The sequence below is a fragment of the Sipha flava genome, unplaced genomic scaffold (genome assembly GCF_003268045.1).
Source record: "Sipha flava isolate LNK unplaced genomic scaffold, YSA_version1 111_pilon_pilon, whole genome shotgun sequence".
In the NCBI taxonomy this organism is placed as follows: Eukaryota; Metazoa; Arthropoda; class Insecta; order Hemiptera; family Aphididae; genus Sipha; species Sipha flava.
Window position 1 is genome coordinate 759,808 of NW_020271729.1, and position 25,705 is coordinate 785,512.

At 25.3% G+C, this 25,705-nt stretch overlaps 2 protein-coding genes across 2 annotated transcripts; both read right to left on the minus strand.

Moving 5' to 3' along the window:
* Window positions 1-1,082: 1,082 nt before the first annotated feature.
* On the minus strand, window positions 1,083-16,877 carry LOC112689342. Its single transcript, XM_025563008.1, has 8 exons — window positions 16,638-16,877; window positions 11,097-11,247; window positions 8,844-8,975; window positions 6,705-7,301; window positions 6,419-6,609; window positions 5,069-5,315; window positions 3,048-3,371; window positions 1,083-1,232 (listed from the first exon to the last, which is right to left on the minus strand). The coding sequence occupies exons 1-8, from the start codon at window positions 16,683-16,685 to the stop codon at window positions 1,213-1,215; spliced, it is 1,710 nt and encodes a 569-aa protein (XP_025418793.1). The 5' UTR covers window positions 16,686-16,877; the 3' UTR covers window positions 1,083-1,212.
* A 3,123-nt stretch (window positions 16,878-20,000) lies between these two features.
* Window positions 20,001-23,198, minus strand: LOC112689362. The gene is made up of 5 exons (XM_025563052.1): window positions 23,124-23,198; window positions 22,277-22,412; window positions 21,488-21,573; window positions 21,266-21,422; window positions 20,001-20,371 (listed from the first exon to the last, which is right to left on the minus strand). The coding sequence occupies exons 1-5, from the start codon at window positions 23,196-23,198 to the stop codon at window positions 20,127-20,129; spliced, it is 699 nt and encodes a 232-aa protein (XP_025418837.1). The 3' UTR covers window positions 20,001-20,126.
* Window positions 23,199-25,705: the final 2,507 nt, after the last annotated feature.

The window sequence follows — 25,705 nt, forward strand, 5'->3', positions numbered from 1 at the left end:
TAACGTTATTAAAGTTAAGTACTTGGTTTTGTTCATAAATGAGTAGCTATAAGATTTTATCTGCTGAAAAACTACGATAAGCATCTCAATTGAACTAGGAATACAGGTCAAAAGTAATTTAATATAACTATATAGTATAAAGATATAGGCTAGGTGGCTATACAAATTTTTTAGATATATGCTTTTTTCACGTGGGTAGGTGAGAATACAATATACATACTATCATTAAGCGAAACTAAAAGTTTCTCAGTCTCGCTCGACAAATCTGCTGTAATTTTTCTCACACCTTTTTATATTAGAAACATAATAATTTTCTAGTTTATACTTTAGAAAATCAATTTAATATTTTTTCTATTGACTTTTCAAAAAAAAAAAAAAAAATCCCCCATTAAAACCTAATTAATAATAGGTATATAAATTTTACATAATTTATCATTTGACATTTTTACAACACATACATATTACAAGAAACAAAAATATTTAACTAAAAATAGACACAAAATATTGGATATTATGGGTGGTGTAATTCGTACTTGAATTGATGTTTATAGATAATAATAAATTGTTTCTTTAATCATTTATTATCAAAATATTTTTAATAATCATCTGAGAAACACAGACAAATAAACATTTATTATTTAGGTACTTACCTGTTAATATCTGATTTTAAATGTGAATTTAAAATAAAAAAATAAAAGATATTTTGTTCATGAATCTGGACATTTCAATGGGTATACGGGGCTACACAGCTGTATACTCATGTAACATCGTACTTTTAGTGAGTTAGATAAAATAATAAACTAAAGAAGTGAGTATATAGAGTATACCCTTGTATACACAATTAGATATAGGTGTGCCGAATACCGTATACATTAATGTACCGTATTCTTACAAGTTATATTAATACATACAAATATACGAAGACTGAACAGCCTAATATTCTGTATAATTTAATAGTTGAATTACAAATCAAATATGTTATAAAATAAAATGATTTATTTTTCAATAGAATTATAAAAAATTATAATCATCCTTTAAGACAATAAGTATATTAAATAAAACATAAAAATTTTATATACCTATTTAAAAACAGTTATAAAATGTATCAAAAACTTAAAAATATTTACAACATTTAAAATTACACTTAACTTACATTTTTGCATGTGATTTTAAAAGAATGATAAAATCTTCATAAAAGCAACTTCAATACATTTAAGAAACTGCAGGACATTCTAAAACAAAATATAAATTATATTACAATTTAAAAATGTATAAAACATACTTTGAAGTTGTATAATTTTTATACTGTGCCTATATATTATTTTTAACTCTATATATTAACTCTATTAAAATTTAGTAAGTATATATCAATATAAATCATTTATCCAATCAATAAAAAATCAAATTAAAATATCTAGTATTTTTCCTATAATATTGATAGATCTAGGTTCTAGAATCACTACTTAATTTTCAAAATAATCACCGTAAAAAAATTACTGCAAATTATAATTTGATCATATTGTCATTAATTTAGACATGAAAAATAAGCATATATTAAAAATTATTTTGTCATACAAATATTGTAAATATGACAAATTGGTTTCAATACGCGCGCGAGCATACGCATACGCATACATATACACATACACATACACATACACATACACATACAAACATATGATGAAACCATTTGAGGTGACAATATAGCGTGAATTGTAAAATATAAATCTGTCTTAACTAATTTATTCACACAAGTAATTGGGATCACTTAGCATATTAAAAGTAATGATTCGTATTTTTAAAACTAAAGCTCTTTTAAATGATTCATTATTCAATCCATCGCAAATATGACAATAAGACAAATAGGACTTACAACCATGGATTTACCACAACTAAAGTTATATAGATATCATCCTCTACTTGTAAATTATAATTTTTTATTTGTTTATAATATTCTTTGTTAAAATTGCACGGATGGTTGTATTTTCTTTCAAAAAAACGTAAAAGAAAAATGTCAGTTTAAAAATTAAAAATAAAACATTTAAACAGTTGTTATAAGAGATGTATGAAAACACATAATACATACGTTAAAATTATCGAGTACATAAACTGTAAAAGTCATAATATATGTGTTGTTTTCTCAAACAACATTATATCTTGTTGTAAAAATTGTTTTCATTTATTTTTGACTCAAAACTATCTGAAAATTGATTTTCTCTTAGTTTGTAATTTTAAAATATAAGACTCAATACAGCACCAACCAGGAAGAGTTTTCGTGTATAAATCATGAAAAAAGCTTGCACATATAATTCTATCTTATGTATGCATGACTTAAACTCCAACTCTGCGATATTATAAATGTATACAGGTATTACTCGCTTAACCAAGTCCCAATAATTGTATAGTGTGTTTGACGTGAAACAGCTCGGGTGTATCGGTCGTCGGTGTCACTTAACTACGGTTACCGTTAGAGGGAAATCCGACTAAATAATGGGCTCCGGGAAGTTAATTATATAATGCGCTTATGGTAGTGTTATAATGCTGTAATGCTTAATCCACTACATCAGAGTGTACATTATTAGCAGTGTAACACAATGCTCGAATCAACTAAATAAAAGTATACGGATGCCGCTGTTTACTTAACAAAAAAAGAGCGATCACTTTATTATTTTGTTCAAACGTTCCAGGAAGCCATGCTACCCGACCACCACGAACGATTTCCCATAATTTGTATACAGCTTTTAAATAAATCTTCTTTTATTTTCTTTTATTCTGTGTATTTTTTTTTTGATTTTTCGTTAAAAGAATATGGTCGATGAAATTATTTTTCTTAATACTATATTAGAACATTTGTTTTCGTGGTCAATACTGCTTTAGTTAAAATTAATTACAAAACGTGTTTGTGACATATTGCAACACATAAAATATATTTTGATTATCGTTTAAATAAACCATGACGTAGTATTATAATATAATAATATGTTATGTTAATTGTATATTAATAATTGTATCTATTAAATATATGTAATACAATATGTCGCACTTACTGCAAACGGAACAACCGGATTCGTCCGACCCGTCGCCACATCCGTCTCGGCCAGAACACAACACGGCTGTTGATCTACACCTGCCATTCCTGCACCGGAAAGGACATTCCGCAGGACTATGCCTGTAAGCGCCGCGAACCCGCGTCAATGGCGGCGGTGACCTCGTAACGGTTGTCTTGTTGCCAACGGTCATCGACGCACCTCCACCACCACAAAGGCCTTCCAGCTCGTCCGATTTGTCCACGCACGTGACAACGGCGTTACACAGCTCATACTCAGGCAGACATTGGCCATCTCCGCATTGAAAAGTATACGCCGGACATCCTGTAGAACGTGAAATCGAAAATTTAGTATTATTTAGTGAACATTAGCGCATGAAATGTAGTTTCGCGTGTTTGTTCCTGTATAAAGTTAGCTTTTATTTGTGTACAACACTAAAAAATATACTCAATGTATATGCTGTAAGATCTAAGCCAAATCTCATTTTTTTATGTGATTGAAAACCATCCCAAGAAATATCTACTGAAAATAAATAGTGTTTTTTAAATGGTTAATAGTAATTTGTTAATATCTGAAACATGAATATATCCCTTAAGTTAAAAAGCTTTTCCTTCTATTATTCTATAAACTAGTTCATTTTTGTGCTTCAATACATGACCAATTCTATTCCATCGTCTTGCGTTTTAATTAGCTCTTAGCGTTAATTTATTTCAGTGAGTATTTCCAACATCACATTTCAAAGCTTTCGAGGAATCGTTGTTCTGCTTTGTTAGTATCCAGGTTCCGTAGCCGTATAAGACCACAATTCATATATATACTTTTTTGAAACGTTTTCTCACCTTAATACTCATGCTATTGGAGCATAACTATTTTCTCTTTTATTCATTAACGCTGACTTTGCCTGTGCGATTCTGAATCTTATTTCAATGATGCATCTTCCATCTCGGTTGATTGATCTGCCTAGGTATTTAAAATGTTCCACTTGTTCAAGAAGCCGATGATTCTCAGCTTGGATATAAATTCTACGGATTCGGTCTAATTATTGACACATCGTTTTTTGCCATCTGATAATCAAATAATATAATTGGAAACATCTCGCCATCTCTTCTGGTGCTTTTTCCAAATCGTGCTCATTACACTCGTATATTGATATTTTATATAACAATAGATTTCAACTTTTCTAAGTATAACTATAAAAATAAAACGTTTATTTCAGTGGTATAGTTATCATAGGGCAAAGTGAATCAGTGCCCCGGAGTCCCAGAATACAGGAAGCCTTGTACATTTCTGAAAATATACTTTCTTAAAATAATTGATAATGTTGAAGTATTCAACAGTAAAATCCCAAATAATACTTGGTTATTACAGTTACAATCAGTAGAATAATAATTCGCGCACAAGCAATATATTTTTATAGTAAAAAAACTGAATTTTCTTTTTATTTTGTATATCTATTAATGATTTGTTTTATTATTTTACAATTATTTTATCATTTTTTTTTTTTAAGTCAATGATACATATTAACGTAAATAATAACAACAGGAAAATATGCAATTAAAAATCCCTAATAATAAGACATACAAATATATTTGAGGTTAAATTATTTAACACGCCACACGACGCGTCGCATATAGATATGAACTTGCTGTATAATTTTTATTGTTACTTCACTAAGCGAATGTATAATTAGGTTTCCGTTGCGTACGTGTTATTGTTTATTTCTATAAGAAAAATTTAATGCTAGACTGTACAAATACGCCCATTAGAATTTAACGGTCTGTACAAGTTTAACAACAAATAATGACCCGAAATTGGCCCGTTAAGCCATAATGAGTTGTAAACTTCATCAAATTTTTATGCAACTCAGCACAAGTGAAGTTTAACAGATCCGCTTTGGATCCGTTTTGAAAATACTCCATGCTCAGAACATGATTAATAATGTAAGTCAACAAATAATGTCTATGTAATGAACATAAACATATAATATACATGCACAAAATTCACTTTATGTCTTCTCTAACCTTTATGCCCTAAGGCGTTGCAACCTTCTTCGTCATCTCCGAATGGACAGTTTTTTACACCGTCACAGCGTGTCGATCTGGAAACACACAGATTCTTGAGACCATTGGCAGATCGACATGCGAATGTCGTGCTTGGACACTGTTGATTTCCCGAACATTCTTCATCTGAATTATCGTCTTCTCCGCAGTCCCCAGTTCGGCCATCGCATACAAAGAACCAACTAATACATTTACCACTGGATCGACACTAAAAATTATCACATTTTTTTTTCTTTTTTTTTTAAATTTTTAGAGCTATAATTTTTATATTTAAACCTATCGATAAAACGATGAAAAGAAATTCTTGTATATTCTCTATTATAATATTAAAAGTATGCTTTTTTTCTTTGTCAAGTAACTTATTATTAGGGAACGGATTTATATGTAATAAAAATACAGAAATATGTACATATATATGTAAGTATAATTTATAAAATATGTGCTAAAAACATCCAAATATGTGGGGGAAAAAAATTTAAAAAAAAAAGTGATTATTATTATTAAATTATCAAAAAGATTTGTTGCATTGAATTATTACAATATCTTATAAATTATCAAATGTTAAATGTCGCCTATTAGGTAACAAAATATTTTTAAAACGGCTAAATTATCGTTTCACATCAACTGATGTATTAAAAGCATATTTCAAGTGCATACTATCAGAAGGTAATAATTCCAAATTTTTAAAAGGTTTTCTGCCATTCATTATGTCATTGATTGTTTTAAAATCAATATTGCCTGGAATTTTTTTCTGTAACAGCATGAATTTTCTTTTTTACAACATCTATTGGTCCGCTTACGAGTTTTAATCGCTGATTCAACAATTTGCATACTATCATTTGGGGACATATTTTTTATTAATAATTTTGTTAAATTATTTTTAATTAAAATTAAATTATTTTCAATGATTCATTTTGCATAATATTTTGAGCTTTTCCAATAGCGATAAAAGTTTCTGGATCTAATTTTGAAATAATTTCTTGTATTTTCGTACGAATAAGACGTATGAATGATGAAATGATAAAAATATGTTTAAAAATATTTAAAAATTAGTGAAATATGTAAAAATATATAATTATACCAAAATATGTAAAAATATGTAAAATAAAAGTATCATAATTTTAATAGGAATGATTTAAATCATAAACATTTTTTATCGAATCTTAAATATCTCGTTTTAATAAAAATATGCATTTACATATAAATCCGTTCCCTACTTATTATTAATAATATCTCAATTAACAAGCTATAACCATGAATACTATTTTGATTAGATTTTTTATCAGTCATCAGATATTGAAGTATATTTACTTGGAATGTATTTTGTAAACAACCACGTGATTTCGATGAACACTGGTTACTTGTCCTATTGTTTGATTGACAATCACAAGTACCCTGTATGCAGCGTGAGTTTTCGTCATTTCGCATACACTGAGCATCACTCACACATGGAAATCCAAGACTTATACGTCTTTTTGGTTCTCCTTTTCTTAACATTATACCTAAAATATGATTTATTTAATTTTACTTTAAAACCACACTATTATCATAATATTCAATATATTTATAGTATACGTTTGTCATTCACTAGATTTACCTGAACTACTTGTTGGTTTCTTGTGCATTTTTATAAATGTATTGTTATTGTAATTTGTTTGACTTTTATTTTGTGAATCTTTTATCGGTCTTTTTAAGAAAATTTTTATAGGTGAAGGCGTAGGCATCGATGCAATTTGAGGTTTAAATGTTGTACTTTTGAGTGAAGTTGTTGAATAGTTGAAAGAAACAATAGATGACTGGGTATTGACGAACGAAATTGCATTTGTTTTTAAACCATTATTAGTCAAGTTAGTTTTTAAAATTGGCCGTTTCAAAAAAGGCAATTGTGGTTTGTCGATTGGTTGTAATGGTCGAGCTGTTGAGGTAGTTGTTGGATGTCGCAGATTCTGTTGCCAGGGTCGTTTTTGAAAAGGTACTTTTTTCTTCAAATCTGGTTTACTGAATGGGTACTTGAACGCTGAATTATTAGGTTTTATTAAAGCCGACTCTTGCCCTTTTAATGAACAATCACTATGGATAGCAGAATTGCATACGCAAAAGCCAAACACACTTGGTATAGTAAATTCACATTTATTTTTTTCATCATATAATGTACAGTGCGTGTCACTATAGCACACTTCTCCCAGCTTGGCAGCTATAAAAAAGTAATAGCAGACATATATTTATTATAAAATATTAAAATATACATGATTATTATTATTTTCAATATTATGTTTTAATAAAATTGTTAGTATACATAAATATTATATGAACAATTCATATATATATATATTAACGATTACATGACATCAATAAACTAAAAAAAAGTTATAAATGTCAATATTTATCTTATAAGAAGAGCTTCTATCTGTATTTCTTTCTCAATTATTGCCGTATACTAATAATAGTAGTCTAAATTTTTGTTCAAGAACCACAATAAGAATATTTGAATCAATAATATACTTTAAGCATAAAAAAATCTAAATTTTTTATATTTATTGGCGATGTATAATAATCGCTATACTAGAAAAAAAATATCCAATATAATGATGCAATATCAACTATGCTGTTACTAAGTATAAATTATATTCTTATTGAGTATTGAATAATATTTATACATATGTATATCACAATAAGGTTTTTTTTTTTTATTCACAACGAATATGCCAATAGTTAAATCTTACGGTGCTTAATATGAAAAATGTTTCTAAAATATAGTTCAAGAAGGATGTCACACAATAGCATTCCTTTAATCTGAACCATATCGGCTAGAAGAAAATTTGTTAAAATCGATATAATAGAATCTGGCGAACCAAATTGTATTATATTGATGATATAAGCTGAAAATATATTTCTCGGTAGACTATATGTCTACACCAAAAGGAGTTTATTGCACTTGTTGCCAGTTTGAATTTGTAGCGATAAAATGTTGGTGCTTATATATTATACCGTTTTTCCTTTCAGTAAAAATATAATATAAATCCCTTCACGTGTAATAGAATAACCACATGTAAGGCTGTCAAGAACAATATAAAGTCTCACGTAATACTCGACAACAATGACCTCTAATAATCTTTATATGTATATTAACATACACGGAACGTTTGAGTGTTATTATTTTTTTTTCCTGACATGGATCTACAATCTGTTTGGTATTATGAAAGCGTCATAAATAAAATATAACGGGTTCCTGTATGTTAATGAACGACGTCAATGAACCAAAGGATCAGGGAAAACGTAAATATAGTATACTTATGTACTTTTTTCACGCGAATGAATAATTTCTATCGTTTTTGTATGGGAACCTGTACGTCGATGGTAATCTTTATTGTTTTCCAATGGCACACGTAATTAAGTTCAATACGAACATTGAATTAATGGAATTGTTCATAGTATTGGGAGTTAAAATTTAAACAATATATGAGTCTTCGCTTTATGAATAGTTGAGTTATTAATTACAAATATAAAAAAAACATTATACAGATCTGTCATAATAATTCAAATTACATTTTAACCCCTTATGTTGTATTTTCATTATAATTCATATTTTTTTAAATATTGACTATTCTAATTCAAATTAAAGTGAACTCGATTCGACTGAACTGTCTAACCAGATGAACAGAACCACTCCGGAACAAAAAGTTAAGTTATTTTCGTCCATAGTACATGATTATTTTATTAAGTTTATTTTACTTACGAGATAAACATGTGTGTCTTCGATACTGCCAGAATTTTGATTCACATTCGCAAACATTATTAAAACATCTACTATTAGCTACTTTCAACGAACATTGCTCATCTACGATACACTCAAATCCCAAAAGTGACGCTGTTAATTCAAAAGTATAATACAAAAAATTATTAAATCATTTTTTTAGATTGTACTACTTTTAGATAACATAATAGAAATTAGGTCTTTCAAATGGTTTGTAACATAAATTATATATAGAATATAGATGTATCAATCATATACAGTAACAATAATTTAATTATCCAACAAGGATAGTATGCCCGGGGCTTTAATAGAAGGCGCCACGATAGAACGGACAATACTAATTTTATTATTTTTGAACAATAAGTATATGTTCCTGTTCCAGTTTTTTATGAACCCAAACGTATTTGATCTATAAAACTATATGATAACAAAAATACTGAATATGCCAATGCAATGAAATAACAAATATAGAACCATTCTTAATATTAATTTATATGTAATAAATTGTAGTTTTATTGGGGAAAAATTATTTGAGATGAAAATTCCCTAAAAATGTTAACAAAAAGTATTCTTGGATGAATATATTAAGAAGTATTCTTGTAAAATTAACAATATAAATTATACTGTAACGTAGAGGTATTTATACAAATACCAAGTAAACATTTATTTTATGAATTATAAAATACTAAAATTAGTAAAATAGTAAAAGGTGTAATATCAAAGTAATCTGTAAAGATGATTGAACATGCCAAATTTTAATAAAAATTACCTGTATTATATGACAAAATGATACAGATAAAATTGTCAGATAAACTTATCCGGCTGATATTTTATGAAGTTACAGATTAATCATAGAAGCTGGCCCAGTCCTGATGATTTACGGGGCTCGGGGCAGAGTAAAATTGCGGGTCCTTAAATGCCGAAAATGTCATTATCGCGCGTTAGTTGGAACTCAAATGTGCATAAAGTCTTAACAAATATAGAACCTTGCACTTACAAAAATATGAATAAGTATATAAATAAATTATATAATAAACAATTTTACATGAAAAATAATGATATGTACATTTTTTTTGCTCAGCAATTTAACTTTTTTTTTATTGTATCTATGATATATGAAAGGAAGTCCAACTGAGGTGAGAGCGCGAGACTCGGGGTGAGGGCCCCTCTCGCTCTGCCCTAAGGACGACCAAGTATAGAAAATATAGTATAATGTTATCATTTATCACATTCGCCGTGTTTCGTTGAAAGATAAATCGTGAATTGTAATCGTATAATCAAGACTATAGCATGTCCTTATATTAAATTATATAAATTCATATAATCAATGATCATTTATACAATTATTATTATTGATTCATGTCATTCACAGAATCAATTATATATTTATAATGTTAAATTATATTCAATTTGCATTATTAACTTATGCCTGACAGAATATAGTAATTAGGTATTACTGATTTTATTTATAATCCGAATTTATAATTTATGTTATAAAGCATACGCGAATTTTTTTGTTTTCTAATATTTCATATTTAAGTTTTTTTTTTTATAAAATACATTATATAATTAATATACGTAAACTCTCGATAATTTTTATTTATTTTTGTATGCTACATAGATAGTTTGTTTTTCAAACATTAATATTCTTCTGGATTCTGATTTCAAAACACTAGTAAAACGAATTAAAAATAAATGAAATAACTTGGCTTGAGATAATAATACTATAAAGAAATAAACTACAGTATAAATTATCTAAAATAAAAATACTTACAATTATATGAAATAAATTATGATTCAATTATTTATATAAAACATCTATGGAAGTATAGGTAGTGTAGTTGGTATTTATCCTCACACCATTCAGGAACAGTCCGGCTAGGGAGGCGTGATTGCCCCCTGGGCCCTCAGTGTCATATTAATTACCCATATACAAAATGTAATATATTAAATTATAATGGTAAAATACCAATCATTTACTATTAGAATATTCGAATTTGGATGAATTGAGCACAAATAACTAAAATATTTATTAGTTAAAATGTAATAATATTATATTCAGTTGACCCTTCCTCTCTCGTTCCCCACGATACCCAGTCCGCCCCTAACTACATTTATCAAATATAAGAATATAATGTGATATTCATAAATTTTAATTATTAAGAAAATAAATTATAAATAATTACGAATTTTGAATTCCATTAATAAATTAGATTCGTTTAAGAAAAAACTTACACTGTAAACATGTGTTGTTCACTCGCGCGTAGTATGGTAAACAAGAACAACTCTCAGACTCTTGATGACATCTGCTAAATTCTGTTTCACAATCTTTATTTGACTGACAAATTTCACCCAATTTTACTCCATATGTCTGTATAGGAAAATTCTATAAAAAAAAATTTTGGAAATCAAAAAAATTATAACCATAATAATAGGAAACATAAGCAGTAAGAGTGGTTATGAAAATAATGTTGAAAGAAAAAAGGAAGACCAAAATAGAGATGGTTTGATACGATTGAGAATAATATGAGGGCTATTAGTGTGTGCGTACGGGATGTAGAAAATCGAGATGTGTGGAGGTTTAGGACAAGGGTGGCCAATCTCAAAAATAGTCGGAAGAAAGGCGAAGAAGAAAAAGAAGAAACAAATTATAACCAATAATATTAACATTATGTAATTGGGTTTCTTCATTGTTTACCAATTTTTTACTTTTGAAAAAATAAATTATTTATTTTATTCAGAATTATTTATATATTGAAAATAAAGAGGAAATAATATTTTATTCAAAGCATATCTATCATTAAACTTATATCTTAGTTGTAACTATAAAAAATACTTGATTTATATAATTTAAATAAGACTTTATCGTATATTTAATAGTCATTAGTTATTATAATTTATTATCAAAAAAAAAATGCAATGTCAACATTTATTATTTTATGGTTGAAAAAAAAATGAAACATCGTTGTATACATTTGTTCATACATTTAGTTCCTCGTATATCGCAAGTAATAATACCTTGTTGTAACAATCGATCTTGTTCCTCCTAATAGTAACGTTTAACTACTTACATATATAAATTTATGATTGTATGTAACAATTGTTATGTTTATATAGGTCACATTTTTCCGTGTACACGTTAAAAATCTTAACGAAAGTGTCAACATAAATAAATATAATAATATTAACTATAATGAGAAAAACATCTTTCAAAGTGAAACGTGAATACGATTGGGAATGTATGTCCACAACGCATAAAGACCGTATAATATACCTATATGGCATGTTTAAAGAAATATATATTTTATTATATTAAATGTGATTTTTATGACAAGTGTACATAAAAAAATTGTGAAATTAACAATAGTAAATCAATTTAATAAGAAAAGTAAAAGTATACATATATCTAACAATAAGCAAAATTACTGATTCTATAAAATTATCTACTTTATTAAACTACCATTGCGTAACTTCAAAATTATGGTCTGACATTTTTACTAGTTCTTATGATACATATACCAATAAGTGACTCATATATTCAATAAGTGAGATAAAGGTTTCGTTTCCATATAGTCGACTTTTTCGGATCTTATATATATAAATTACTGAATTGTAACAACATAATTCGATATCATAAAAATTAATTCTCATTAGTTCTTAAAATATTATGATCTATCAACAATAAAAAGGAACCTAAAAACATTTATTTTTAAATTAAAAATGTTAAATATTGAATAGTATGTATAATAATAACCAAAAATTGCTGTAGATTGATTATATGTTATTTGTTTAGTGACAAATATTGTGGTTTATATGAGATATTATAACAAAGAATAATTTGATCAAAATTATTAAATGGAATCATAAAAATGTGTTTTAAAACTAAACATCATACCGAAATTATTGACATAAAAATAACGATGGCCATTGATTATATATTGAGAACAGGAATGATAGGATATCATAAGATATAAGAAGATAAACTACTATTTTCACCACACAACTCGAATTTGAAATTATATACGCCTTTACGTATTATGTACCTGTTACTAAAAAAATAAATAAAAATATGGTTAGGCATACGCATTGTAACATTACAAGTGCACTGTCACTCAATAAACATAAATCGAATAACAACAGTCTTACTTTGTATTATTACCATTTTTACAGTTTTCACATGATACCGTATTTTAGCGGGAAAGTCTTGTTCACATATATACATGGACGTTCAATTTATGCCGTTATAACTATATTATAATATATATAGTTTTTGATCTATTCGAAATCGTATTATTTTTTTTTTTTTGTTTAAATCAATTTCATAAATAATATTTTGATATACAACAATGGGTTTATATAACCTCTAGGACAACATATAATACTAGATAGTAGACACCTACTTTAACACTGATTTATTTTCATAAATTATAAAAAATTAATAAGTTAAGTAACTCAACAGTCATAAAAGAATAGTATAATTTTTTTTACTTATTTTTTAAATATCTAGTAATTTAATAAAATATGATACATATTCACACTAATAATAATATAATAATTTATGAGAATAAAATAGTTAAAGATATGTTGATTTGGTAGAAAAAAATAATATCAAGTTCATAGAATGTTCATTAACTATGAAAACAGTATTTTGCTTTTTATAAAATACTGATCAGTATTAAATATTAGAACAAAAAAATAATAAAACAGTAAAATATACCAACATTTAAATATACTTTTTACTAGATGCATATATAAACTTAATCAAATAAGATGCGTATTTAAAGTGGCACGGACCAATATAAAATAGGCATATATATTACACACATTGTACCTTAGTAGTGAATATATGAATGAATTATAAAAGACTAATGTCTTGCACATTATCAAATTGATTACTTTATAAACCAATTGTATAAAATATTATACTTTTGTAAACTCTGTATCAATGAACTTTTTAAAACCTTCGTCTAATTTTACATTGTATAATTTAGATCAATTGCGTGTATATATGAAACAAACGTATAATTGTGAAATTATGTAGTTTTCTACCGACCTATTCAATTTCAATAGATTTCTGACGCGTCACTACTATCATGTCTAGTCTATTTGTTACACAAACCGTCTGGGCAGAGACAGACGATCCCGTCAGTTGTCAAGTGGCTAGTCGAAAATTAATTTGACAGTAAAAAGAAGCAAATTGTAACGTTTACTATAGTTTGTTCCAGTCTTAGTCTTCGTCTAGCGTCCACGATCCATAATAGGTACGCAAACCAAAGATTAAAAGATATTTATTTTACGGTACGACCTTAAAATTACGATAGTCAACCATTATTATTTTCCATTACACTTTGGTGATATGTGGTTGATGGTGTACATAAATAAGTACATTCAATTACAGAGCTACATCAATAAAATAAATTGGACAAATTAGAAAATAAAAAAATTATCAAATACAGGATAAATACTTTAAAAATAATTCAGTTGATCTTAAATTGACCAATTAGTAAATATTACTGCTTGAACTCGAATAGTTAATTTAAATTTTTATATATTATAATTGACACTTTATTCGAAAACTTAAACAAAAATTGTTTGATGTATTTCATTACAAATTATTCAGTTTTGATTACTTAGATAACGATAAAATAATTTGTTGCAGTAAATTCTATAATTTAAGATTTAACATATTAATAATATTACTTAATAGTAAATAACTACCTATTTCAAATACAACAAATACTATAATGATAATTACTTTCAAAAACTATTATACATATATTATTATTATATATTTGTACAGCAGATTCTCATTACGTGGAATCTCAAGAGGAACAGGAAAAAGTTTGCGATATCAGAAAATTCGTGGTATCAAGTTTTATTAAAGAATTTTTAAAAATGGAAAAAATTAGTAAATAATTTGAATGCTTAAAATACATAATTTGATACATATTACTTTTATAAAATAATAATATAACATACATATTAATGAACTACAATATTTAATTGATTCACTATTTTTTTAAAAATCTGTTTTGTATGTTTTTATCTCGGCACTGAGTTAACTATTTTAATAAACATTCATCGATGTCCAAATAAGGAGTCATCCTCATTTTTTTTATATTTTCACTATTCAACATCAAAATTTTATCTTTCTATTTAATAATTGACGATAATTTATTTGGCAAAATTTTAAATTCATTAGAGATTTAAATTTTTATGGTTCAATTAATTATAATAAACAAATTTGGTCCGAAATTTTCAGAACATTAAATTTATAATTATTCTCTATTTCACAATATTGAATACGAATGACTACAAATATTGTCCTTCAATCTCTATACTGAATGTAATACACAATTTTCTGTTCTTATGCAATAAAAATATTATTTATGTACCTAGCTCGAGATAACGAAAAATTCGACATAAAAAGATTTTACTGTATGGTATACCTATTAATTTATAATATATTAAGTTTGTTAATATTGTTTATTGGTTTAGTTTTTGATAGTCATAAACACTGATTTATAAAACTTACAAAATTTAATGTAATAATGGAATAGACTTCAAATTTTGCCAAAAAATAATCAATTATTTTTAAGTTAAAATGTAAAGTTTAGTCTATATAAATTTAAAAATGAGCATTATATATTACAATACTGCTTCCTATTCATGATAAATTATCATTAATCATTATTACATGTGAACAAGATTCGTAGGTAATACACTGAACCATGTCTTTCAGATCATATAAATAAGTATGAATGCAGATACTTTTGTCCAACATGAATACATACTACAAATCCATTCGTGCTCGAAGGCTATACACGGTGTATAGTATTTATTAAATCCAAAAGAAAAATTGTATTTTCTATACCGTTCTCACATCTATTTATAATTAACCCATTATTATCACTAATCCTACTATACAAATTCGACTTTAAAAAGTATCGTCACGTAAAGGGGATGACGAATATTACTATTTTTTATAATTATTTTAATATATTTGGGGCCTAACAACTCTTATTTATTTCCATACAAGTTGCATGTCAATAATATAAATATATGGATTTTTGACTCATCAAGTCCTAAAAATAATTTTTGATCATTTACAAGTATACTATTTAAAAATTTAAAATATTTATAGAAAATAATCTTGTTATTTGTATATAACTCTTAACTCAGTTAGCTTTAATTTTAAATAGCTTTTTTCATAATTCTATTAATAGAAATAAATAATAAAATATTTAAAGTAACGTTGGTTTTCAATTAAAATATATTATTTACAAAATCAAGTTTAATTCTTTATTAATTAATCAACAATATATAAAAATACTATTTGAGGAAGTACCACAGTCAAGATAAATAGAGAATAAGTGAACATATCAAATCAATTATTTTTTTTTCTATAAAACTAAATTTAACTCAATTTTTTTAATTATACACATATTATACTTAAATAAAATTACCTATTTGAAAATGTCTAATAAAAGATTTCTAACAAAAATATTGATTATATCCACCATTTAAATGAAAACATAAAACAGTATATAAAAACATATATTTGTTTTACTAATATTTTTTGGTTCAAAATATATTAATAAATTATAAAATTTATTTTATTTTATGGATGCAGTTTTCGTTCATAGATCTATTCTTGATTAAGACATTTTAATTTAATAATTACCATAATTGACCATTAAATGCGTAAAATGTACTTAAATTACTAATATAAACCGATAAGATATTAATTGTTAAATTATAATTTTTCGAACTTACTTTTATCACCATAATGAAACAGCTAATTTTAAAAAAATTAAAAATCATTTTATTTGACTTTTTTAACCGAGATTATATGTATATATAAAATAAAAACAAAACTTATTCTGATAAGAAACCATAAAAATCTGTTTAAAACATAAATATAATCTTGATACAATTTTTACTCGATCTTATAGTAACGTGTAACACTATAGAGGTTTTAAACATAGTTTGTAAACACTACGACCTATTCGGTCGCCCAACACACTGATCGGTCAGGAAAACTATGATCACAACCCGAGTAGCCCGTGCGACATTCTACTATCCCCACCGAATTTCCATGATAGCGTTTTATATTCTTCAGCACAGCAATAAGTATCTTCAAAATAACATGTACTATACCGTATATAATATTTATTTATACATAAATATAAACCGTATAATACGTTACTAATATTTAATTTATTCGAAAAATAAATTTGCCCTGTTACTCCATCTGCATGACATTATCGACATAATAAAATGTGGATATAATAATTTATTATTGGTGTGGGCAGTGACACCCTGTAAGATTAATATACAGATCTACCTGAAAAAATATTTAACTTACAGTCACAAACAAATTAAATTGATAGGTACTTCTAATTTATAAATAACCTAACCTGAATATATTATGTATATAATAAGTATTTATTGCACATTACTGCACTCATAGACAATTTTCCGGTTTAAATAAAATACATTTGAGTATTAGATAAAAATATCTTATAAAAACCTAGTTTGATAATACTTGTATTAGAACTGATTAATTATTCTATGCTAATAGGAAAATAATTAATCAAGTGATTTATGAAAGATGTCGATTACAATATAATAAGTAAAAGCTTAAAAATATAAAAATTATTAAATAATATATTTGTTTAAAGATCAAATCAATCGATAATAGAAATAAGGTAGCTTAAAACGGTTTTAAATTGTATTAAGAATATATATATATTATATTAAAATTATATAAATTAAATGTGCATGATATTTTTGTGATTATGTAATCATTATATCCGGTATAAGGGGAATATATTCAGTATTGTTTAAAACTACTATAAAGCACTACTTATTACATGAAAATCATGTAGAACATAAGTGTAACAATTTTTAAGAACTCTTAAAAAAATGTGAGAAATTACGGTACTTTAATATGATTAGTAGTATTTCAGCTTATCTTTTAAAATTTAATTTGTATATATTATATATATTCCTATGTATAACACACTTATATACTGTAATTAGGATTACTCACGAATAGCTAGGACTAGACTAAACCAAAATACATAGTAAAAAAATGAGAATTACAATATAATGCAAGTTCGTATATTTTAAACCTAAGTATAATTTATAATCATTAATATATTTCCTTATTTTAATATACTCAAAATCCATTTTTATAAAATTTCATTAAATAAATTCTCATTCAAGATTGATTTAGATAAACATTGGATGTCCAAATAAGTTAGATTTTTAAATTTGTTCCGATAAACTAATGTATAATATATTTTATATTATTGCAATGGTAACATAACAAATATAATAATAATAGTTTTAATCAATAGTTTTTAAATCATAAATAACTTTATAAGAAAATTTAGTTATTGATTACTTAAATATTGTATGGATATATGATAAAATGTTTACAAATATACTATATTCTTTTTTAAATACATTTTTAACCTAAAGTGACAAACGGTAAAAATATATTTTGTGATTATAATTTGTTGAATTTCATTCAGGTTTTAATAAACACTTTTTTCTATCATACAGCAATTGTATGGTTACATTGTATTTCATACATATGAAAAAAATGAATTCCCATATCGAGTTTTTTCAATCTGATGATTTTCCATTTTAAACCAATGAACTTCAAACCACGAATAATAACGTACAAAATTGAGAGTTGAAAAAACGCATTTACTTCAAAAACTATAAAGCGTGAAAATTGCATGTAAAACCAACAGTTTATTTATACCTAATCCATTTATTATAATATTTTGAAATTCGCTTTTTTAATAAATAAAATAATTATACTAAATATTTTTATTACTATCCAAAAACAGTTAATAACAATAACTGTTGACGTATATATTTATTAAAAATGAAAATGTCATCTTATGATGACAATATATGCAAATAAGGCAATGAATATGCTATTATTTATTCTGAATTCATACTCGTTACAAAAGAATAAATATCTATTAAATTCCGTTTTGGAATATCATAAAAATAAAGGTTTTTATATTATTATATGATTCGATATTTTATTAATTCTAATTTAAATTTTTTATAATACAACATTTTATAACAATACATGCTCAGAAAAATAAATCCAAAAAGGATTATTCTAATCATTAACAAAAATTCATCCATATTTTTACTTACCACAAAAAACAGATACCTCGACGTATTGCAATTATTAAAGCCGAATATAAATAACGTACTTACTTTGCATATATAACATAATATTATAAAAACATTATGTAGTAATTTCACAAGTGCTTTTTCAACAAATCCTTCCGGTTTGTTGATGAGTTAAAAAAAAAAAAAAAACAGAGGTACCCTGTATTTTTGTAAACTTGTAGACTGTAGGGGCAATGAAATAATCGACCACAGTCATTTACACATGCAAAATGATAAGTTGTTTCTAATAAGTTCTATTTCTTGTTAATCTTATAAAAAATATTAATAAGAGATGAATTCTTACAAAAATCGCTTCAATACTATTGTAAATATTCATGTCTAAATAATAACTTGTAACCATAATATACCATCGGCAAATATACTTCCGTTGTACATCGTATGGTTTTACATATAGATTTTTAGTATATTTTCTTTTCACTGGTTTTATTTATTTAGAAAGAAAAGTTTTAAATCTGTAAAATAATTACGGTCATAATCATTGATTTACGCTTTCAAAAGCAATGTACATCTTGAAAATGTTTGGCTAAAGTACTATAAAAATATAAGCGTTAAGCTATAGCTATAGTCTTAGTTGGTAGCTGCTAATATAGAGCTGTATGATTACGTGAAGACAACTAAATCTATGATATTTCAATGTTACAAAAAAGTTCGGTAAAAAGTAAAAATTAGGTTTATGTTTTCACCTTTTACCTACTTTGATACCTTGTTACGTTTAACTTGATGAGAGTTGATAAACTGATTACAAACTATTAATGATCATTTTTAGATATTTTCTTGTAGCTCAAATATATCATAATTATAATAATATATTATTGCAAAGAAAATGTTACATCAGTTACGTGAGTTACAATTAAATATTTTCATACTAGGTGGTTTATAGAGCTGACCTTATAAATCAAATATCATTTTAACATGGTTATTTTATGATCCTAATCAATGCACTTGAAGGTTTTGAATAAAATACTATAAAACACAGAAGGTAAATTAAGTACCCTGTATTTTACACTAATTGTCTAGTTTACCAAAAGCAGTTAGTATTTAGTACTCATATTGTGGCATATTTTTATAAGGATAATTGTAGCTCGGTTTGAATGGTCCCCAACCATAATGATCGGATAGCGGATCATACACGATGTTATGAATGTTTACCACCGCCGTCGCAGTCTTTGGTAACGTAATATTATTGTTGTTGAAAACTTCTTGTGACTCAAAAGCTAAAGAATTTTTCAAACATAAACACTGCACCAAACTCACTGGACAACACCATAAATAAACTAAAATTTCTGTAATACAAAATTAAAATTGAAATAGTTTGAGTGGATCTTCATACTAACTGTATATTAATAATACAGGAAAAACTGTTAAGAGTATTTTAATAAATAATAATATTTTAACACAACTTTTAGTTATGCTATTAGATTTTTTTAGAACAGAAAGATATAAAAATATGCAAATTTCAATATTGAGTTATACATCAACAACTAAATACGTAAATAATAGGTACCTCAATTAGGTACCTCAGACAGGTACATAAATTTACCACTGGATAAATATATTAAAATACACGATTTTAAGGTAAATTAATATATATTATTTATATGAGCACGTTTAAACCCACTATTTATTGTGGTGAGAACAGGTAATAAAAATTATATTTATTTGAAATTATAAATAAATTATAATTTTGGATATTTATGTTTAATTGCAACTATAGTATATAACTATAATATATACACTCTGTATACATACTTGTAGGTGTGTGTAATTACTTCATCAAAACCCAACATCCTAACCTAAAAAAATGTACTCTATATATTTATACTCACAGCTAACAGTACCTCCACGATAAATATAAAAATAGCTTACAATGATTCTCTGAACAAAAATATTTTAATACATATAAATAAAACAAATAATAAATTTTATGAATTAAAATATTAATGTATGTTACTAGTTTAAATTTATTTTAATTCAACGTGTATAAAATACAGATTAATCAGCTTTTTATACTTTATATTGAACTACAAAATTATAAATAATTTTTACTCATTTTATAATGTATTTTATACGTATTTTGGTAAAATAAATTGTGTTATTATTTGGAAAATATAATAGCATAATGAATTCGATTAAATCTAAAAAAAAAAAAAAAAAATTAAGTAAAAGTAGATACTTACGTAAAAGAACCACACCAATGACAGATATTAAAATGAGGATTAAAAAATCCAGTACATTAATTTTTAATAGAATTATGGATGTTAAGACTACGTATAATATAACAAATAACCTTATAAGTTCGAGTATTATGTACGGTAGCATAAAAATAATTGAACTCTGAAAACATTTATAATACTTAGAGTTTTATGATTTGTTAATTTAATAATAACCAGCGTTTTTACCTTTAGAGCTCCATATATTAATGCAATACAACTAATAGTGTAAAACACAAAATATATCATAATGTTTGTAATTAAAAACATTGGATCTGTAAAAACAGACAAATAATTTTTAAAATATATGAAATTAAAGTTATTAAATGTACTTGTGCATGCATTTATAGACACTTATTATTATTCGAATTTTGAGTTGGTATATCATTGTTTTTGATACTTTTTAGGAAAAATCCTGAAGCTGAAACTACTTCTAATGAAAGCATACTAGTCAAAACCTGGAATAAAATTGCAATACTAATCCGAGACTACACTAGAATATTACATTAAAAAAACCATGGAAGTCGGGGACCAATTTGAAAGTAGCTATTACACTATTTACATTATTTTCTATAATCACATTTGGTTGAAAAAAATGATAAAAAGATAATTTAAGTAATTTACCTATTTTTTTAATCAGTTTTTAATGCAGATTTTGACTATAGTTAGATGTATAACAGAATATATAAGCTTTTTATGATTATATAATAAATTAATAACCAATTAATGTTTAAACATGATAATAAGTGGAATAATGAAGAAACCATTTATCATTGTACCCGTATTGTCACACGTATATAATTTTGACTTCCTACCACTATCATTTTTATTAAATATTTCGAAGTGTCTTACTTTAAAAAAATCATCCTAATAGCGAAGTATAATATAAATATTTTTTCAATGTATTAATATATTTAAATATTATATATACCTAATTTGCTTTTGGTAATACTATTAATTTAAAAAAATTAATTTTACCTTTTTCGATTACTCTCCAAATTGGTGTCGTGTAAAACATGTTATTTGAGCAAAGCAATTTATTTATTTCATGTGATATGGTATCTGTCATATTCATACTGATAAGACAAACCAATCCAATTAAAATCGACTGTGCCTAGAAAAATACATTTTACAAATCATGAGCCGAGAATAAAGTAATGAGGTGAATTAATTGATAAAAAGGGAAATTGCGTGGGACAATAAATTACAAATTCGTAATAGGCTTTAATTTCAAGTTACTTAATAATAATTAATGTTCTGATCGAATATTAAGGGAAGTAATCCTTCACCCCACTTTAATATAATTTATAATAATTAATAATGATAGTATATATTAGATAATAATACTGACAAATTTAGTGATCATTTCCAAAAATAAAATAAAATAAAAATTCGTAAATGGTAATTATTTTTTAATCTTAAAATCTTAAAAAATCCTAAACAATTATAATTCATAGAAAAAAATCTAAAAGAAAACTTGTGAATTAGGATTTTATGCATATATTATATTGTTTTCGTTACTTCATAATGTTTTCAGAATTTCTCATTACTAGTTTCACCATAAATAAACAATCTTAAAATAAAAAAAGATATCTTGTAAAGCAAAGTAGTTATGGCGTTATAGTAATAGATTGTCGATGTAAAAACATTTTAGAAGATATTTTAAAACATGTATGTATGTTACTGATTCTTAAATTAAATTATTTTTATTAAATATTATTTTATAGTGTGCTTACATTATTATACACTAAAATCAATTATACACTACAAGGTATTCTTATATGAACAGTAAAATAAAATATATAATAACTATAAATATGCTTACTAATGATATTAATCCAACGATAATGCTTCCAAGACGCAAGGGTATCCATGTACAACATGTATACATAACCACCATTTAAATAATAATATAAATATTACCATAAATATATAAATAATATATTTAAAGCATTCCACTAAGGCAAATATTTTAGATTACCATACAAATTATATTTCTGAGTAATTCTAGTTGGAATATTATTAAATATACATAATATTACTTAGGTAAAATACTATAGAATATTGTGTATAGTGTTTTGTAAATTCAAAATGAACATATTGATTTCTTCATTACATATGACATGTTATGATAATCAACTGATCTTGACAATGATAAAATAGAATAAATTATACACCTTTCGGCCTTCGCCCTTTGGTAGCTTAGCGTGCCACAAATCACAATTTAATAAGTATTACATTTTTCCAATGTACAACGATAGGGAACGGATTTATATGTAATAAAAATACAGAAATATGTACATATATATGTAAGTATAATTTATAAAATATGTGCTAAAAACATCCAAATATGTGGGGGAAAAAAATTTAAAAAAAAAGTGATTATTATTATTAAATTATCAAAAAGATTTGTTGCATTGAATTATTACAATATCTTATAAATTATCAAATGTTAAATGTCGCCTATTAGGTAACAAAATATTTTTAAAACGGCTAAATTATCGTTTCACATCAACTGATGTATTAAAAGCATATTTCAAGTGCATACTATCAGAAGGTAATAATTCCAAATTTTTAAAAGGTTTTCTGCCATTCATTATGTCATTGATTGTTTTAAAATCAATATTGCCTGGAATTTTTTTCTGTAACAGCATGAATTTTCTTTTTTACAACATCTATTGGTCCGCTTACGAGTTTTAATCGCTGATTCAACAATTTGCATACTATCATTTGGGGACATATTTTTTATTAATAATTTTGTTAAATTATTTTTAATTAAAATTAAATTATTTTCAATGATTCATTTTGCATAATATTTTGAGCTTTTCCAATAGCGATAAAAGTTTCTGGATCTAATTTTGAAATAATTTCTTGTATTTTCGTACGAATAAGACGTATGAATGATGAAATGATAAAAATATGTTTAAAAATATTTAAAAATTAGTGAAATATGTAAAAATATATAATTATACCAAAATATGTAAAAATATGTAAAATAAAAGTATCATAATTTTAATAGGAATGATTTAAATCATAAACATTTTTTATCGAATCTTAAATATCTCGTTTTAATAAAAATATGCATTTACATATAAATCCGTTCCCTATACAATGATATATTACACATTTGTTCAATGTATACATACCTAACATTTATACTGGGTCCAGTACAAAAATAAATTGTTCTGAAAAAAAAACAATATTTTTTTAGTTAATACATGACTGATCAAGTATATATAAAAGCAAAAAAATGTAGTTTTTGAAGGAGGTTCCCGGGTTTCAACCGCCACCCTCCCCCCAAAAAAAAAAAAAAAAAGATAAAAAAAGATTCAAACGACATAAATTACTTGCTACGGAGAAACAGAAAAAGAGAAATTTTAATTAATTCATATGGTTGTAAATAAATCTTCAATTGTATTTATAATAATATTGTAATTATATGATTATTAATTCATTTCATTAATGTAATTTTTATAATATTAAAAAATCACTTATTTTTTAGAACAATTTTAAACCCCTCACAAAAAATTTTAAAATACGACATTGTATATATATACCACAAAAAAGTACTTCGAAGAAGTAAAAAAGGCTTTATGTGCGTAAGTTGAAGCGATTGGGAGAAAAGATAGAATTTTGATGTTAATAAATAAGTGAAATCAATCTCAAAATTCTATGCCAAAAAGGCCCAAAGTTGAAAAAGTAGAATTTGGAGCTTAATAAAGAAAATAAATCAATACCCAAATTCTATGCCGAAAAGGTTCATTGTTGAAATAGTTCCTGGATTTTGAGGTTAATAAAGAAGTGATAATAATACCAAAATTCTGTGTCTCAACTTGAAAAAATATCAATTCACAAAAATTTCAAGTTATTCAACTGTAAAAATTTAAAAAAAAAAATTAGCACAGAACAGCGTATAATAAATCGGTGTTAACGAGTTAATCAGTCCGACTACAATTTTTGTTGACAATTTATAACTCGCACCATACTGTGCTGATTTTTTAAATAATCTCTGTGTAAAACGACCAATTCTTCTCAATGTATTATTTCCTTTATTTTTTCATATTCGAGATTTTATTGACTTTGTATATACCTGACGATGAAGTTTTGGTTGGAAATTGGTTATACAAAACAAATATAATAATTCTCCGGGGACTAAGCATTTATTTATTTCTATACATAACATATTTGTTTATTTATCTATAAATTCAGTGGCGTAGCTAGGTAAGAAAGACTTCCAGTTTAATAATAATAATTAGGCCTCTTCTAATATTATCTTAATATCAAAATTAAAAATAAACACGTTATATTGTTCTTTTAAATATGAATACTTACAATGAAAGGATAAACGAAAATATTTAACGGATTTTTAATATTTGAACAAAATAAAAAATAAATCCAGTTCAATAA

What these genes read in the sequence shown, in the direction of transcription:
- LOC112689342 (XM_025563008.1), bottom strand. Translation starts at nt 16,685, where the DNA reads ATGATTTTTAATTTTTTTAAAATTAGCTGTTTCATTATGGTGATAAAA. An exon ending in AAGACACACATGTTTATCTC is followed by an intron (nt 7,302 to 8,843) that starts GTAAGTAAAATA and finishes ACTTTTTTATAG; the next exon opens with CTGCCAAGCTGGGAGAAGTG. An exon ending in GAAACCAACAAGTAGTTCAG is followed by an intron (nt 6,610 to 6,704) that starts GTAAATCTAGTG and finishes ATCATATTTTAG; the next exon opens with GTATAATGTTAAGAAAAGGA.
- LOC112689362 (XM_025563052.1), bottom strand. Translation starts at nt 23,198, where the DNA reads ATGGTGGTTATGTATACATGTTGTACATGGATACCCTTGCGTCTTGGA. An exon ending in TTGGAGAGTAATCGAAAAAG is followed by an intron (nt 21,574 to 22,276) that starts GTAAAATTAATT and finishes CTGTTTTTACAG; the next exon opens with ATCCAATGTTTTTAATTACA. An exon ending in TAATATATGGAGCTCTAAAG is followed by an intron (nt 21,423 to 21,487) that starts GTAAAAACGCTG and finishes AAATGTTTTCAG; the next exon opens with AGTTCAATTATTTTTATGCT.